We start from the raw sequence: 16739 nt of genomic DNA, 5'->3' as shown, positions 1-16739 counted from the left end.
CACTATATTATTACTCAGACTATGCAATTTGGTTTTGAAATTTTTATATGTATGAAAATGTTATGGATGAATAGCGTTCACTACAAATTCATCTATTGATGTCCTTACCACTGCCACCAGCAGCCCCTCTACTTCAGAATGTGGCCTTATGTGGAAATTAGTTAAATTAAGATGAGATCATACAGGAGTAGGATGAGCCCCTAATATAATATGACTAGTGTTCTTGAAAAGGGAATTTGGAAACATACACACAGAGAACATCTAAAGATGAAGGCAAAGGTCAGCATGATGTAGGAAAAGACAAAGATTGCCAGCAAATCAATGGAAGCTAGGAAATAAGCATAGAAAAGATTCTCTTTCACAACCCTGAAAAATAAACACAATACATTTCCCAAAAATATTTGAAAAAGTTTTTAAAAAGGAAAAAGATCTTTGAGCATCTTTTTGTACCAAAAAGTAAGCGAGTACTTAAAAATTATGTCTGCATGTCAGAAAGACCTAGAGCTAGCTTTGGCTCTGACTTGCCAAACCTTAGATGGTTTAAGCACTAAAATAATTAATTAATTATAACCTTGGCAAAGAATACAAATCCATGAGGCCATATCAATGAGAAATAGAAACCAAAATAAATTAGATAGACAAATAGTGAAGACACTTCCAAAAAGTAGAATACAGACTGAGAAATACAGAGGAAGTGCTAGAACTGAGAAACGACTATTTTTTTAAAGATTTTATTTATTTATTAATGAGAGACACAAAGAGAGAGGCAGAGACATAGGCAGAGGGAGAAGCAGGGTCCCTGCCAGGAGCTCAATGTGGGACTCAATCCCAGGATCCCAGGACAGATGCTCAACCACTGAGTCACCCACGTGACCTGAGAAATGATTATTGTGCAACCCTCATAGCTAAGACTGGTGTGAGAAGGAATCATTAATGATGTTAAATCTATTGGGGGTGGGATGCATTTGATGAGGAATACAATATCAACATGGTGCCTCCCCACAGATGACTGATTAGTTGCAGAAAAAAATTAAAACTATATAACAAGGAAAGTGGAAAATATTTGGGCCAGGTAATCAAAATTAACATCTTCAATGAGGGCCAGAAGCAAATCACATGCTTTTAGATATAATGTCCTGAGAAAAACAAAATATCACATATTTGGTATCCTAGCAGGAGAAGAATAACTTGAACTTAACCACAAGATAACACACACACACACAAAAAAAGCTAAATAAAGAGTATTCTATTAAAAAAAAAGAAAGTGGACTTTTTTCTTCAAAAAATAATAATGTAATTATAAACAATGAAAAATCTAATAGACGTTGGGAACTTAAGAGAAAATTAAAGAGACAGGCCAATAAAATGCAAAGTCAAAACAGACTGAATCCTGTACTAAATGGGGAGAAAATACCCTAAAGACCTTTTTGGGACAGTTGATACAACAGGAATATGACGGTCAAATAAAAATATTTTACCAATGTTACATTTCTTAAATTTTACTAGTGATGTTGTAATAATGTAAGAGAATATTCTTGTTCCTTGGAAGTACACAAAGAAGTATTAAGGACTAAAAGGCCATGATGTTTGCAACCTATTGTTAGATGGTTCAAGAAAAAAAAATGGTATGTATGAGTATATGTGGATGTGGAGATAGAGACAGGGATGGGGGAGAGGGAGAGAAAGAATGACAAATGTGGCAAAATATTAAAAATTGTGAAACTGCTGAATCTAGATAAAGGATATATAGGGGTTCTCTGATTCTTGTACCTTTTCACTGAAATTATTTTCTACAAGTATATACATATATATGTGTGTGTACAGTATATCCATATGAAGCAACACTCTTATACTCATTTAATGAGACTAATAAAGCCTTTGAACAAAAAGAACCAAAAACTGTATGAGGAAAGAAAATTATAGGCCAATCTATCAAATAGACATGTAAAATCTGAAAAAAAACATTAGCAAACTCTATCCTGTAGTGTCATATAAAATAAACCACCATGACCATGTTAATTTTATTCTAAGAACATAAGATTGCATTAGAAAATTCACTATCAACAAATTAAAGAGGAAAAAAAGATTTCTGAACACAGGGAAAATAATTTGACAAAACTGAACATCTAATCATATAACTCTCAACAAGCTATGAATAAAATAGATTGTTCTTACTTTAATTAGAACAATTTACAGATACCTAAGACCAAAACACACATGATATGAAATGTTAAAATTGTGCTCTAAAAAATCAGTAAAAAAGATGGATGTACCTACTGTCCCCACCTTTTTTCAACATTTATTGGAAATTACAAGCACTGAAGTAAGACTTGACAGTACCCCCCACCCCCCCAAAAAAAAGAAAGAAAAGAAAAAGAAAGAAAGGTTAACCATTGGAAAGCATGAAAAAACTGACTATATATATATATATATATATATATACACACACACATATATATACATATATATACACATATATATACATAAATATTATATACTATACTATATAAATATAGCATTTTTTTAAGAGAGGGAGAGAGTGTGACAGAGGGAGAGGGAGAGAGAGAATCCTCAAGCAGACTCCACGCTGAGCAGAGAGCCTGGCAGAGGGCTCAATCTCATGACCCAGGGATCATGACCTAGGCAGAAATCAAAAGTCAGATGCTTAACTGACTGAGTCACCCAGGTGCCCCTGACAATATTATTATCTACAGGGAAAGAACAAATTGTGGAAGTATTCTAAAAATTAATAAGAAAAATCAACAGACATAAATAAGAAACAAAGTTAAATTGCATTTATCTCTTGAAATTTTGCCTGCTTTTCTTTGGAATGAATTGTTAGGAGTAGGATAAATGGGGTGCCTCATGAATTTCCTATTTTCTTTCTAGTCCTCACTCCATTTAAAAAACCAGAAACCTAAATCTGAACAACCCCACTGACTTTTACATTTGGATGGCTAACAATCACCTCACAACACATCCAAAACTGAACTCTTGAATTTAAACCCTATCTTTACTTAGTAATCCATATCCCCAAAAATGTTTTGTTTTGTTTTGTTTTCCAAAAATGTTAACTCAATATTTCAACTGGTCAAGACAGAAAATTTGGGAATCATTCTCAACTCTTCTCTTTCTCTCATACACAAACACCAACCAAAGTATTAGTCAAGTTTATGGCTTTATCTAATCACTTTTCATCACATACACTGTTAATACATCACTCATCTAGACACTGGAAAAACCCCTTCTTTTGGTCTCTTTGCTCCCACCTTGCACCTCCAATCCCTGCTGAGCAGAGAGCCTGATTTGAGTCTCAACCCAAGGACCCTGGGATCATGACCTGAGCCAAAGGCAGACGCTTAACCAACTAAGCGTCACTTAGTCACTAAGATGCCCCAAGATAATTTTTTAAAAGTATAAGTCAGTAATTAAAATCTTATTATATATGTTCCATTTTAATCAGAATAAAATCATCATCTTAATTTAAAAGTCATTACATAATCTGACCCACTCCCAAGTCCATAGCTCTGAGTACATTTCAGATGTACTTCCTTCACTCTGTCTGAGCCACACTGGCCACCTTGCTGTTCTTCAATCATAATAATTCTGTTCCTACCTCATAGACTATGCATCTACTATGCCTTTTGCCTGAAATTCCCTCTTCCCGGATAACTGCATAGATCATACTTTCTACTGTATGTTAGTGCCTTGGGATTTCAGGCACTTGCCCTTATCCTCAGTACTCTCTACAGAGCTGACTGCAGTCACTCCAAATGTTCCAGCTATTATATCTCTGTGAGGGCTGCAATGTACTGAATGTTTATATCCTTCCCCCCAAATTTATATATTGAAATTCTGTTTTTTAAAAAGATTTTATTTATTTGAGAGACAGCGAGAGAAAGAGAGAGAGAGAGCACAAGCAGGGGGAGGGGCAGACTCTCCACTGAGCAGGGAGCCCAATGCAGGGCTAAATCTCAAGACCCCAGATCATGACCTGAGCCAAAGGCAGATGCTCAAATGACTGAGCCACCCACGTACCCCATATATTGAAATACTAACCCCTCAGGTGACAGTATTGGGGTGGGGGTGATTAGGTCATACAGGCAGAACTCTCATTAATAGTATTAGCACCCTTATGAAAGAGACCCCAGAGAGATCCCCCTTTCTGTCCTATGAGGATACAGCGAGATAACCAACCATGAGGAAGTATGCCTTGTTCCTGAACTTTCTAGCCTCTGGAATTCTGAGAAATAAATTTGTGTTTAGAAGTCACCAAATCCCTCGTATTCTGCTATAGTAGCTGAAATGAACTAAGACATGGGCTTTCCACTTGCCCATCTTTAGCCCTTTCTTCTGACTGCTCTATTTAACTCCTCTTGTAGTTGATTCACCTTTTTAAAAAATTAAATTCAATTAGTCAACATATAGTACATCATCAGTTCCAGATGTAGTGTTCAATAATTTACCACTTGCATATAACACCCAGCGTTCATCACATCACATGCCCTCCTTAATGTCCCTCACCCATAGTTGGTTTTACTTTTAAAAAAAATTCTTATAGACTTTTTCATAGGTTCCTTAGTCCATAAACGTTTTAATAGCTCAAAATCTTATAATCTTGGGGGCAGCCTGGGTGGCTCAGTGGTTGAGTCTCTGCCTTTGGCTCAGGTCGTGATCCTGGGGTCCTGGGATTGAATCCCGCATCAGGATCCCCGCAGGGAGTCTACTTCTCCCTCTGCCTATGTCTCTGTATCTCTCATGAATAAATAAATAAAATATTTAAAAAATAACCCTGGTGGGGGAAAAGCTAATTTCCCACTCCAACACACAAGGAAACCAAGGAGTAATGACTACACTTGATTCCTCCACAAATAGTAAAATGTGAATAATTGGAAATACCAGTATAAATACTAAAGACAGCTGACTTAATCTTTCTTCTCATTTTGGTGTTTAGCATTAATCAGACCTTAAAGGTCTGTCTGTCTGGGATCTAACAATAAAGGTTCTTAAACAACTGAGGTATAATTCAACCTGTAATCAGGCATCACTAAACTGTAATGAATGTTCGTGGTTCCCGAGTTGCCGAAATCTGTTGGAAACTGATGAAGATTCACAAAGAGATTGAGGGCAAATGAAGACTGAACAACACCAACTCCCATTTTGTCTGACTAGACTGTCTATGGAGATGATCATGATTTTCCAGATGGGACCTCCTACTCCAGTGCTCAATTTGACCTCATCACATCATAGTCCAGGTAAAACAAGTTTAGCAAAGAATATCCTCATTTTCCTCCCTGTGCACTTCTGCTCAATCAACATTCCTGACCCCAGGTGGAAAAAAGATAACGATTTATAGAAAAAAGTCGTGAACACTTGTGGCTCTTCAGAGAGGGCAGGTAGGCAACACAGCTGAGTAGATGGGATGGAAGGAAACGGTCAGGAGGTCCTGAAAGAGATGCTCCTACCCAGGAAAGGTAAGGATAAAGAAAGCAAATGATCATTATGTTTCAGGAAGCAGAAAGGAAGCATCACCTCATGGGTCATGGCTTTTGGCCTTGCACGACGCCCAGTCTTCCTCAGGGCCCCCTTCTGGAAAAGAGTAGAATCCTGACACTGCAGGGCTAGCAGGGTAACGCTGGCCTCAGTTCCAGAACAACCAGGTCCAAAGGGCAGTCCTCTAGCCTCCTTCCCCACTGTCCACTCTCTCCCATTCACACAGATACACCGACGGGGAAGGGAGGAAGAATGGACAGATTCCGCCCGAGTCCTTGGCTCCAGCTGCAGCAGAATGGCCTCTGGGCAGCTGGCGGCTCTGGAGATGCGGACGCAAATGCCCGAACCCCGCACCACCTTAGTTCTGAGCATTCCTCTGTCCTCGCTACATCTGGGGAGCAGGATTCCCGGAGCCTAGACCTACAGCGGAAAATTCCGCCTCAGTAAAGACCCTGAGCCGGAGACGCTCCCCAATTCAGGCCCCATATCAAAGACCCGGGAGTGCGTCTGTCCTCAAGAAGGCGGTGGCTCCCGGAACACAGCTAGTCAGTCCCGGTTGCCCCCGCCCGTAAATCAACCTCCAGATGTTAAGGCGCAGCCCGCTCGCTGATAACTGCGCCCAACTTGCTGACTCCGCGGCGACAAATGCACAAGCTTACCGGATGGATACGGGGGCTCCAGTCGTAGGGGTATGCTTATGCCCATTCGGGTCTATGAGCCTTCCAGCCCCAAGAAATCCGGCGCCCCGGTGAGAAGAAGGGATTGGAGATCCACGGACTCCACAGGTAAAGGTACCAAGTCCGAAGACAAAACTGACGCCACTTTACCAAATTGCATCTGCGCCTGCGCGGCGTGGAGGAGTCCACGAGGCCTGAACTACAATCTCCAGAATCCTTTGAGCTCGCTGCACGTGTGACATCACCACGTTGGATCTCACCGCCTGGGCCTGGGGCTGACTGCCCGCCCGCCTTGGGGAAGCCGCGCTGTAGGATGGGTCGGTGTTCTCCGGGGTACCGTTGCTATTCCGAAGTTAATGTTACTTAATGACCACTGCCTGAGCTACCAATTCCCTTGGCTGTCTCCATCCCATCTGGGCAATCATTACTTTGTTCAACAGACTTTGGAAACCAGAGTCAAAAAACTTTAGTGGGGGATCCCTGGGTGGCTCAGCAGTTTAGCGCCTGCCTTTGGCCCAGGGCGCCACCTTGGAGTCCTGGGATCGAGTCCCACGTCGGGCTCCCGGCATGGAGCCTGCTTCTCCCTCTTCCTGTGTCTCTGCCTCTCTGTCTCTCTGTCTCTCTCTCTGTGTGTGTCTATCATGAATAAATAAATAAATAAAAATCTTAAAAAGAAAAAAAGAACAAAAAAGTTTAGTGACAACTAGGAAGTAGAAACGAATTATGACTCAAGATTGACTTTTTTTAAATGATTTAAAATTTTTTTCCATGGATGACTAATTTTTGCATATGGTAAATAAAAGATAAATGATGGAAGGAGAAAACTGAAACACTTTGCACCCTTATCTCCCAGATAGCCAATATTCTCCAAGCAAACAGTGCGTTCACCACCCTCCCACCACAGTATGTGTGTAGTTTATATGTCTAAATTCATATAAATAGATAAATATGATAGACTTTAACAAAAATATTAACTTGTTATACACACCTAAAATATTTGTAACTTCATATTAATATACGTCCTTTTTCTTTTAATTTGCTATGTATTGTCCATTGAATAGATGTATGATTATTTAACCAATATATTACTATAATTGACCCTTCCTCCTCCTTTTGCTACTACACTAATGCCATAAATTATGTTCTCGTTTCTGTGGATATGTCTCAGGACATCTGTTTTATAAATTTTGGAGAAATAGGTACCTGCACTTTAAGTCTTGGTAGGTATTTACTACTGCCCTCCTTTAGGTTATGGCAATTTAGCTGTCCAACAACAATATGTGTAGATCCCCATTTTCCCAGTCTGTGGCTAAGATATTAGATACCACACTTATAGTGTCAATCTGATGAGTGAAAGCTACATCTCTAAATTACATATACCTTATTGGGAAAGGAGATAAAAAAATTTATTTCGAAGGAATAACAATTCCTTTGCAGCTTTTCTGCTGTGATATATCTTTTTCATATTCACCTATTTTCTTTTAGATCACTGTTTGTATTTTCTCTTAATGATTTGTATTACCTACTTTTGTTATTAAGTTATATAGACAGTTTTCTATTTAAAATTTTTCTCAACTTGGGATTTATATATTTCAATAGTGTCTCAAAACATTGTGTTTGCATAGTTTTGTATGCAAAATACACAAATATATTTTACTTCAATGGCTTCATGGTTTTGAGTTAATTTCACATTATTTTCTTCTATGGATTTATCTAGGATTTTTTGGTTTCAATTCTTAATTTACAGCTTTGATTCATTTGCATTTTATTTTGCTTTGAGCTACCCATTAAGGATCCAATTTTTTTCTCTCTCCCATGTGGCTACTCAATTAGATAAGGCCATTAATTTTTCGATCTATGTTTTACAGATATGTCTATATTTTAAACATGTCCTATACATCAGTACACTCTGTAAAATAATCACAATAAATACCCTTGGGAAATTTAAGTCAATCACACAATATTAATCTAATATATGTACATATTCAAATTTCTCCCAATTAACCTAATGATTATTTTAAATTTTATTTTAAGTGATCTCTGCACCCAATGTGGGGCTTGAACTCATAATCCTGAGATTAAGAGTTGCATGCTCTTCTGACTGAGCCAGCCAGGTGACCCCCAACAATGATTTTAAAGTTTCTTATAAAATCCAAGACACAGATATCATGTACTCCACTTAGTTGGCATATTTCATTAGTCTGCTTTGATCTAGAACAGTTCACAGCTCTCTTGTACCTCAAAGTTCATACTTTTGGTATCTACACTGATTTTCTCTCCCAGAATGTTCTACACACTTAAGAAAATTATTTCCCCTTGTTGAATGTCAGGTTAAATATCTTAGACAAGAATAATCCATAGGTGATATTGTGTCTTTCTTAATGTATCATATCAAGGGCCACTTGATGTCACTTTTCCCATTTCTGATGTTAATTTATTTCCTTAAGACTGTAGTCAACAGTCCTATCTACTTAAAGCTATATTTTCTCTTTTTATTTTTGAGTAAACTATGGAGTGATGCTTTCAGACTGTTTGAATAAATATGGATACAAAGTTGTCCTATCTTTGCCATATGACTACTAAAAACATTTGTTGAAAAATCTATGAATAATACATACATATGAAATAATACATCCAACTTTTCAAGATTTATAACAATTCAAAGGGTCTTAAATGATCCAAAATGCCTTCATTATCATATACTATTTTTCCTATGTGTTTGGATCTGTAGCTGGACTTTTAAGTAGTTCTAGTGGTTCATTATATTTTTGCTAGAGCTACACCTAATTATTATAGAGTTATAATATATCTTAATATCTGATAGTTCTAATTATGCAATTCCTCTTCTTCAGAATTTTACTGGTTATTTTGATTTCTTTATTTTCCCATATAGACTTTAGAATGAGCTCATGTTTAAAAAATTCCTGGGATTTTGGGATTGCATCACATTTATAACCTAAGGAATGATGGAGTCTTAATGATGTCAGAACTGCAATCCCACCACATCCTTTTATTTTTTCATTTTCTGATTACTTTGGAAAATTTTTATTTATTTTTCTATAATGATTGTGGACATTTCTATTTCGTTTAATTTCTTGAGCTATCAGCTCTTTTTTTGGGGGGGTGACTATAAAAGCATTTTTTTTCTATTGGATCTTCTATTTTTAAAGAATATTTGTACATTAAAAAAAAGAATATTTGTACATGAATTCATTGACTTCTCTATGTTAATTTTCTACCAAGGCAACTTCAGTTTGGTCTCTCTCTCATCATAGTTTAATGTGCAAAAGGGTGATAAAATGTAACTTTTTTCTCCTGGATCTAGGTGAAGCCACAAAGTAACTGGTGCCAACTCTCCCTGTCTGTGGATATCACTGCAGGGTATGCAACAGAACCAATGAACATCAAATTTTCTCCTATAATTCAATAACTGAAAGATCATTTATATCATAGGACTGTGCAGTGTAATTTTTTGCAATGACAGAAATGTTCAAATAATATGCTGTCCAATACAATGGTCACTGGCTACAAACAGCTGTTGAGCACTTGAAATGTGCCTAATGAAACAGAGGAAATGAATTTTAAATTTTCTTTAGTTTAAATCTGACTTTAAATAGCTACATGTGTCTACTTGTTAATGTAATGAACACTAAGGGGTAAAAATATCAAAGATGATGAAAGTAGGATTGGATTTGAGATAAAGAATTACTTAAAAGTGTTAGGTAGTTAGCTATGCATGAGCAAGGAGGGATAAAGCAGATGCTGGCCACATCCTCAGAGCCACCCCTCAGAGTTAACAGCCATACCTTTAGAGCCACCTCTAAGGGTCACAAAACAGGAAAGGCCTAGCCACAGAGCTGGCTCAAAAACCACAAGGGGATGTCCAAGAACTGAGCATGCACACAAAAGGTGCAACTTTCTCTTAAGTAACCTCAGGGTCACAGCAAAAGCTCATTAGAAACTCAAACAATATACAAATAAATTTAATTATGACAGACTGCATCATGCATAGGCACATGCACACTTATCCACTCAATAAACTCTCTTTCTCCATTCTGGTCTTAGGTCTCCCAATTCTTTGGTGCATCTGGGATAAGAACTGAGGTACCCAGTAACAAAAGTTGTTTTGTGTAGTGTATTCCTACCTTCATTAATGAAAAGATGGTTGTTTTCCTCTTGCCTCAAAAACAAGCAATGAGGCCATTGAAGTAATTATATCTTATTTCTGTGCTTCAACCCTAAAACCTTTATACACTGCTTTATGATTTTGGAATTAGAGGCTCGTATTCCAGCTTTTCGATTCCTATTAGGCTTTGCTAAGTGGAGTTTCAAAAAAATACTGAAAGTCTTAAGGAGGAAAAAGAAGCTGGCCAGCTCATTCTTGCCTCCCAGTTCTCTATCGTTAACTATTCTTTCTCCAGAAATGCTTCTTTACATTGTGTGGCAGAAGACAGAAAGCAGAATTTTAAGATGACTCCTTAATGACACACATTTGACTGTAAAGCAAATAAAATGTGGCAGAAATGATGGTATATAATAATTAAGTTATATGACAAAGGTGAAGGGATTTTGGAAGATAAAACAAAAGTCCCTAAACAGTTAATCAAAAGGGAGATTATCCTGACTGGGTAGGATCTGAGCTTTTAAAAAGATCTATATGTCAGAGACAGAACTAAGAATATCTTATGTTGTCCTTAAAAAGCAAGCCACCATTGGTACAGCTTCAAGGAAATTAATTCTGCCAACAAACAAGTGAATTTGGATGATGATCCTGAGCCTTCGGTGAGACACCACCCCCAGCTGACACCTCAACTGCCACCTTGTAAAACTGAGCAGAGGACCCAGCTAAGCTATGCCCTCACATGTACCCATGAAAACTTTGAGATGAGAAGTGTGTTTTAAGCTGCCAAAATTGTGGCAATTTATTTTGCAGCAGTAGAAATGTAATAAACCCTATTAGTGGCCATAGTTCCTAGTTGAAGCTGTTGATTCTTGTTTGACATTGTTCCAAACTTTCAGAATCACCTGTATCATACCTCCCCAGAGACATCAGCACAGCACTAGCCAAGCTAAACCCCACTCTTAAGGCAGTCTGAATCCCAGATACATGGAAACTTCATCCATATCCCTGTGGCACCAGTACCAGATTTTAGGTATTAATTATTGTAATACGTGTCTGGATTTATGTTTTAAATTTTTTTACGTGTCTGGACTTAGAGTTACAAGTTCTGTGAGTAATTTTGTCCACCTCCCACAGGTTTTGCTGTATAGGATACTAGTGTCCTTTATATTCAAAGAAATCACAGTTTATTCAATTTCATCCTTAGCCAAATGTTGGTTTAAACATGCATTGGATCAAGAGTCAAATATTTCTACAATCCAGTATTATTTTTAATCAGCCAGATAATGTGGGCAATAATATTCTCAATAATGTTTCATGCTGACATAAATTCAACATATAAAATTAGATATGAGTAAAGGCATTATTCATTATAATTTTATGGGTTTTTTTTCCTTCAGGATAGATCATCTCAATACCAAGAAGGAATGAATGATGATGGCTTTGCTATATTCACTAGAGGTTTTATATTTTTCTCCAGTATTAAATTTCTAATACTAAATCAAATATACACCATAGTTAAGAGCCTTTATAAATAATAAAATAGCCAAAAGAAAAAAAATAATTTTAACAACGGATTATATTTACTGAGTATGTTAAAGTCTTAATTATAAGCATTTGTGTAGATTAACTCATTTGATCCTTACCAAACCCAAGATGTTAGTGAATATAGCCATGCCTATTTCACATAAAGAATAATAATATATAGGAATAGGCTTTTAATATAAATACATTTAAGTGGAAATGAATAATTTTTTAAAAAATTAAATGTCCCTATGTTATATTTGGGCAAAATCATTAGGAAAAATTCTGCAAGGATAAGTAACATGGAAGAGAGGAGAGAAAAATGGCATAACACAGTATGGTCAAAAGGGCAGCCAGTTTAATCTGTCATGTTTAAAATATGTACATGTTAAAAGGTATACATGGATTATCTCAAAAACAATGTAGACAAGTGAATACAGTATGCCAAGTAGGATGCTAAACATGGCATTCCTTATAAATACAAAAAGTGGAGTCAGTCAGAATATTTGACCATAGATGTTTGGTAAAAATAATCGTACAGTCATATATATTAAAAAACTATTAAACACTTAATTACGGAATGTCCTATATGACACACCTTGTCATTAAAAAGGCAATTTATGAGGCAATTTGAATAACATGATTACACTTGCTTTAAAAAATTTATAAAAGAATTTGTTCCAGCAATTTGACAATAGTTATGGCCACTTTGGGGGAAGAAAGCTAACTTTATTGACTTCTTTGTAGAATTTAAAAATTCAGAGAAAATTATTACAATAAAATATCAAATTTATGAAATAAAAATATTAATTTACATATACAAATAGTTCTATCACTTTATCAATATCAAAATATATATCTTAAACTAATGATATTTTACTTTTTAAAGATTTTATTTTTAAGTAATCTCTTCACCCAACATGGGGCTCAAACTCACAACCCAGAGATCAAGAGTTGCATGTTCCACTGACTGAGCCAGCCAGGCACCTCTTAAAGTAATGATATTTTATTTTTATTTTCTTAAAAAGATTTTATTTATTTATTCATGAGAGACACAGAGAGGGAGAGAGAGACACAGGCAGAGGAAAAAGCAGGCTGCTCACAGGGAGCCTGATGTGGGACTCAATCCCAGAACTCTGGGATCATGCCCTGAGTCAAAGGCAGACACTAAACTGCTGAGCCACCCAGGTGTCCCAGTAATGATATTTTAAATAAAATGGTATAGATGCAAAGACATGCAGGTAAAAATTTATTATGAAAAAGATCAATCGAAGATCTCCCAAATTGGATGTTGGAGTATAAAAAGATGGTCATTAAATCCAAGCTTATAACACTAAAAATATAAAATGTCACAAAACTGTGCATAAATAGCATCAGGAAATCGTTACTGATTAAGTTGTACTGGAATAAGAATTTTGGTGAGAATATAAATTTAAAAATTTAATATACAACGTATAATAATATAGTATTTTAGCTATGCATAAACCAAACTACTTATAGCTATATAAAAATAAAGTGGGTTTAAAATATTTTAAAATGTGAAAATGCAACAAGAGATTTTTCACTTTCCTCCACTCATGATTAGTAAGTTTTTAAAATTTAAAAGGAATGAACTATTAATAGAGGTCTTACAATATTCATTTTATTCTTATGGTAGTTAAACTGTAAACACATAAGGCATTGTCATATTAATTGTATTTCTATATTTTCTTACCAATAAATTCTTAGAATTTCTCCTATTACATTTCTAGGGTTTATCTTTCATGTCATGTTACTGCAAGAAATGCTTAAAGGTCTTACAAAGCTTCCTTTCATACTATTTCTTCCCAGTATGAACTTTTTGATGGCGATTAAGATTTGAGCCTCTTGCAAAAGCCTTCCCACATTCCTTACACTCATAGGGTTTCTCACCAGTATGAATTCTTTGATGCAGAATAAGGTCTGAAGAACGAAGAAAGGCTTTTCCACATTTGTTACAAGTATATGGTTTATCACCAGTATGAATTCGCTGATGCCGTGTCAGGTATGTTGCACAAGTAAAAACTCTCCCACATTCATTACATTCCCAGGCTTTCTCACCAGTGTGAATTTTCTGATGTTGTATAAGTATTGAATCTCTACTCAAGATCTTTCCACATTCCTTACATTCATATAGTTTCTCATCACTATGAATTAACTTGTGTCGAGAAAGTTCTGATGAACGACGAAAGGCCCTTCCACATTCCTTACATTTGTAGGGTTTCTCACCAGTATGAATTCTCTGATGTTGAGTAAGGTCTGAAGACTGACGAAAGGCCTTCCCACATTCCTTACATAAATAGGGTTTCTCACCTGAGTGAATTCTTTGATGTGCTGTAAGTATTGAGCCAGTACTAAAGGCTCTTCCACATTCCTTACATTCATAGGGTTTCTCACCAGTGTGAATCCTCTGATGCCGAATAAAGGCTGAAACATTACTAAATGCCCTAACACAGTACTTACATTTATAAGGTTTCTCACCAGTATGAATTCTTTGGTGTTGGGTAAGGTATGAGGAATGACGAAAGGCTTTTCCACATTCTTTACACTCATTGGGTTTCTCACCTGTATGAATCCTCTGATGTACTCTAAAAATTGAACTAGTACTAAAAGCTTTTCCACATTCATTACACTCATAGGGCTTTTCACCAGTATGAATCCTCTGATGACGAATAAGGGCTGTACCATTACTAAATTCTCTAACACATTCCTTACATTTAAAGGGCTTCTCACTTGTATGAATGCTATGATGTAGAAAAAACTGTGAGGCATTAGTAAAGGCCTTCTTGCTTTCCTTAAATTCATTAGATTTCTCCCTAGTAAGAATTATCTGGTGTTGTATAAAGTCTGAGCCATTATTCAAAGACTTCCTACATTCCTCACATTCATAGGGTCTCATATCAACATGCATTGAATGATATGAACTAACTTTTGAAGTTCTACTAAGGGCCTTCCGATATTCCTTATGGTCATAGACTTTCTTGCCAGTATGGCCTTCTTGCTGTGTAATGGGTTTTGAACCCTGTCCATAGGCATTTTTATATTTTTGGCATTCATAAGATTTCCCTTTGGTATTAAATGTTTGATGTAGAGGAAGAGATGTATGCTGACTGAAAGGGGGCATGTGTTCAGAGATGTGGCTAAAATGTCTTTTCTGAGATCCCTGTTTAAGTCCATGCTTTGTAAATTCTTCCATTATAACCCATTGGGATGAATCTATTTTATAGTTATCCTTTTTCAGAGATAATTCCTTGTTCTCACATCTAGATTTATATTCTGAAAGAAAACACATATAAAAACATTCATTTTTTTTGCAGGGGAGAAGACAAAAAACTTAGAAAAGGCATAATTACATTGACATTAATGTTTATAAATGAAAATAGGATTTATAGTTCTTATATGGTGGTGCAATTTGAGAGATAAAGTATAGAAACTGGAAAGCCATATGGGAAGGCACAGGGGAAGGTGATCAGAAAAAGATTAAATCAATGATTCTTAAATTTTGGAATAAATTTAAAGTATACTTTGGCAAAAACTCAAAAGTCTGATAACCTAGTCTGTTAGAAGTTTATAGCTCAGTAGCCTCTCTCACAATTCAGTATAGCAAATTAAAATGATACAATTACCATACAGGGATATTTGCCAGTTTCTAGCAAAATTATATAATTCTTTATCCCTTGAACAAGCAACCCCAATTCTAGAAATCCAAACATATACTTCTGGAAAGAATCTGTAGAGGTTCACAAGTTATCCACTATAGAACTATTTTTTTAATAATAAATTTATTTTTATTGGTGTTCAATTTGCCAACATACAGAATAACACCCAGTGCTCATCCCGTCAAGTGCCCCCCTCAGTGCCCGTCACCCATTCTCCCCCACCACCCACCCTCCTCCCCTTCCACCACCCCTAGTTCATTTCCCAGAGTTAGGAGTCTTTATGGACTATAGAACTATTTGTAAGAGCAAATGACTATAATGAATCAAATAGCAAATGTCTATAATGAATCAAATAGCCACCAAATTACTAATACTTGAACTCAGTATAGTGTATGCTCACAATAGAGTTCTAAGAAACTTTCTAAGGAAATGAGAAATATATATATATTATATATTATATGAGAACTATATATTATATTATATGATATATAACTATATATATTATATATATATAATAATTATAATATATATTATATATTATATATTCCTATTGAATGATCTTCATGACTTTTTAAAGTAAAAGAACAAGGTGGAAGAAACATAGTGTATGCTACTACTATTTATCTAAGAAAAGAGATATATGAAGATACATGCATAGATGCTCACACTAAACAAAGAAAGGAAAAATCATGAAGTTTATGAAAGGTATACTATATTGGAGGGAATGAAAACAATGGGGACGGGGTAAATTCAAATATACCACAGAAATATAGGGGAAATTGATATTAGGTGAGAGATATGGGGAACTCTCCATACTATTTTTGCAACTTTTTGGCAAATATAAAATTATTCCAAAATTTAAAATGTTGGGGTAATCCCTGGGTGGCTCAACAGTTTAGTGCCTGCTTTTGGCCCAGGGCATGATCCTGGAGTCCCGGGATTGAGTTCCACATTGGGTTCCCTGCATGGAGCCTGCTTCTCCATCTGCCTGTGTCTCTGCCTCTCTCTCTCTCTCTGTGTGTGTCTCTGCCTCTCTCTCTCTCTCTCTCTCTCTCTCTCTCTCATGAATAAATAAAATCTTTAAAAAAACAAAAATAAATAAGTTCTTTTAAAAAGAAGAAAAAGCGATGCCCATAAAAATCATGAAAAAAGATGAAAACATACAGTAGTGCTATTTCTATTAAACACTTCCAGAAAGGTGTGTAGCCACAGTGATAAGACTAGAAAGGAGTATCAAAGTTAAAAGCA

At 36.1% G+C, this 16739-nt stretch overlaps 1 protein-coding gene across 2 annotated transcripts in view; it reads right to left on the bottom strand.

Moving 5' to 3' along the window:
* Positions 1-12150: 12150 nt before the first annotated feature.
* LOC112928556 (uncharacterized) overlaps positions 12151-16739 on the bottom strand; it is a 48029-nt gene continuing 43440 nt past the window's right edge. For both annotated transcript variants that reach the window (XM_072751892.1, XM_072751945.1), the window contains one exon: positions 12151-15108. In XM_072751892.1, the coding sequence (XP_072607993.1) occupies positions 13631-15108 (1478 nt within the window). In that variant the 3' untranslated portion in view covers positions 12151-13630. The remainder of the gene's footprint in view (positions 15109-16739) is intronic.

Source organism: Vulpes vulpes, chromosome 1, assembly GCF_048418805.1.
Source record: "Vulpes vulpes isolate BD-2025 chromosome 1, VulVul3, whole genome shotgun sequence".
Classification (NCBI taxonomy): Eukaryota; Metazoa; Chordata; class Mammalia; order Carnivora; family Canidae; genus Vulpes; species Vulpes vulpes.
The sequence above is the reverse complement of the archived record's forward strand: the minus strand, read 5'-3'. Positions and strand labels throughout refer to the sequence as shown.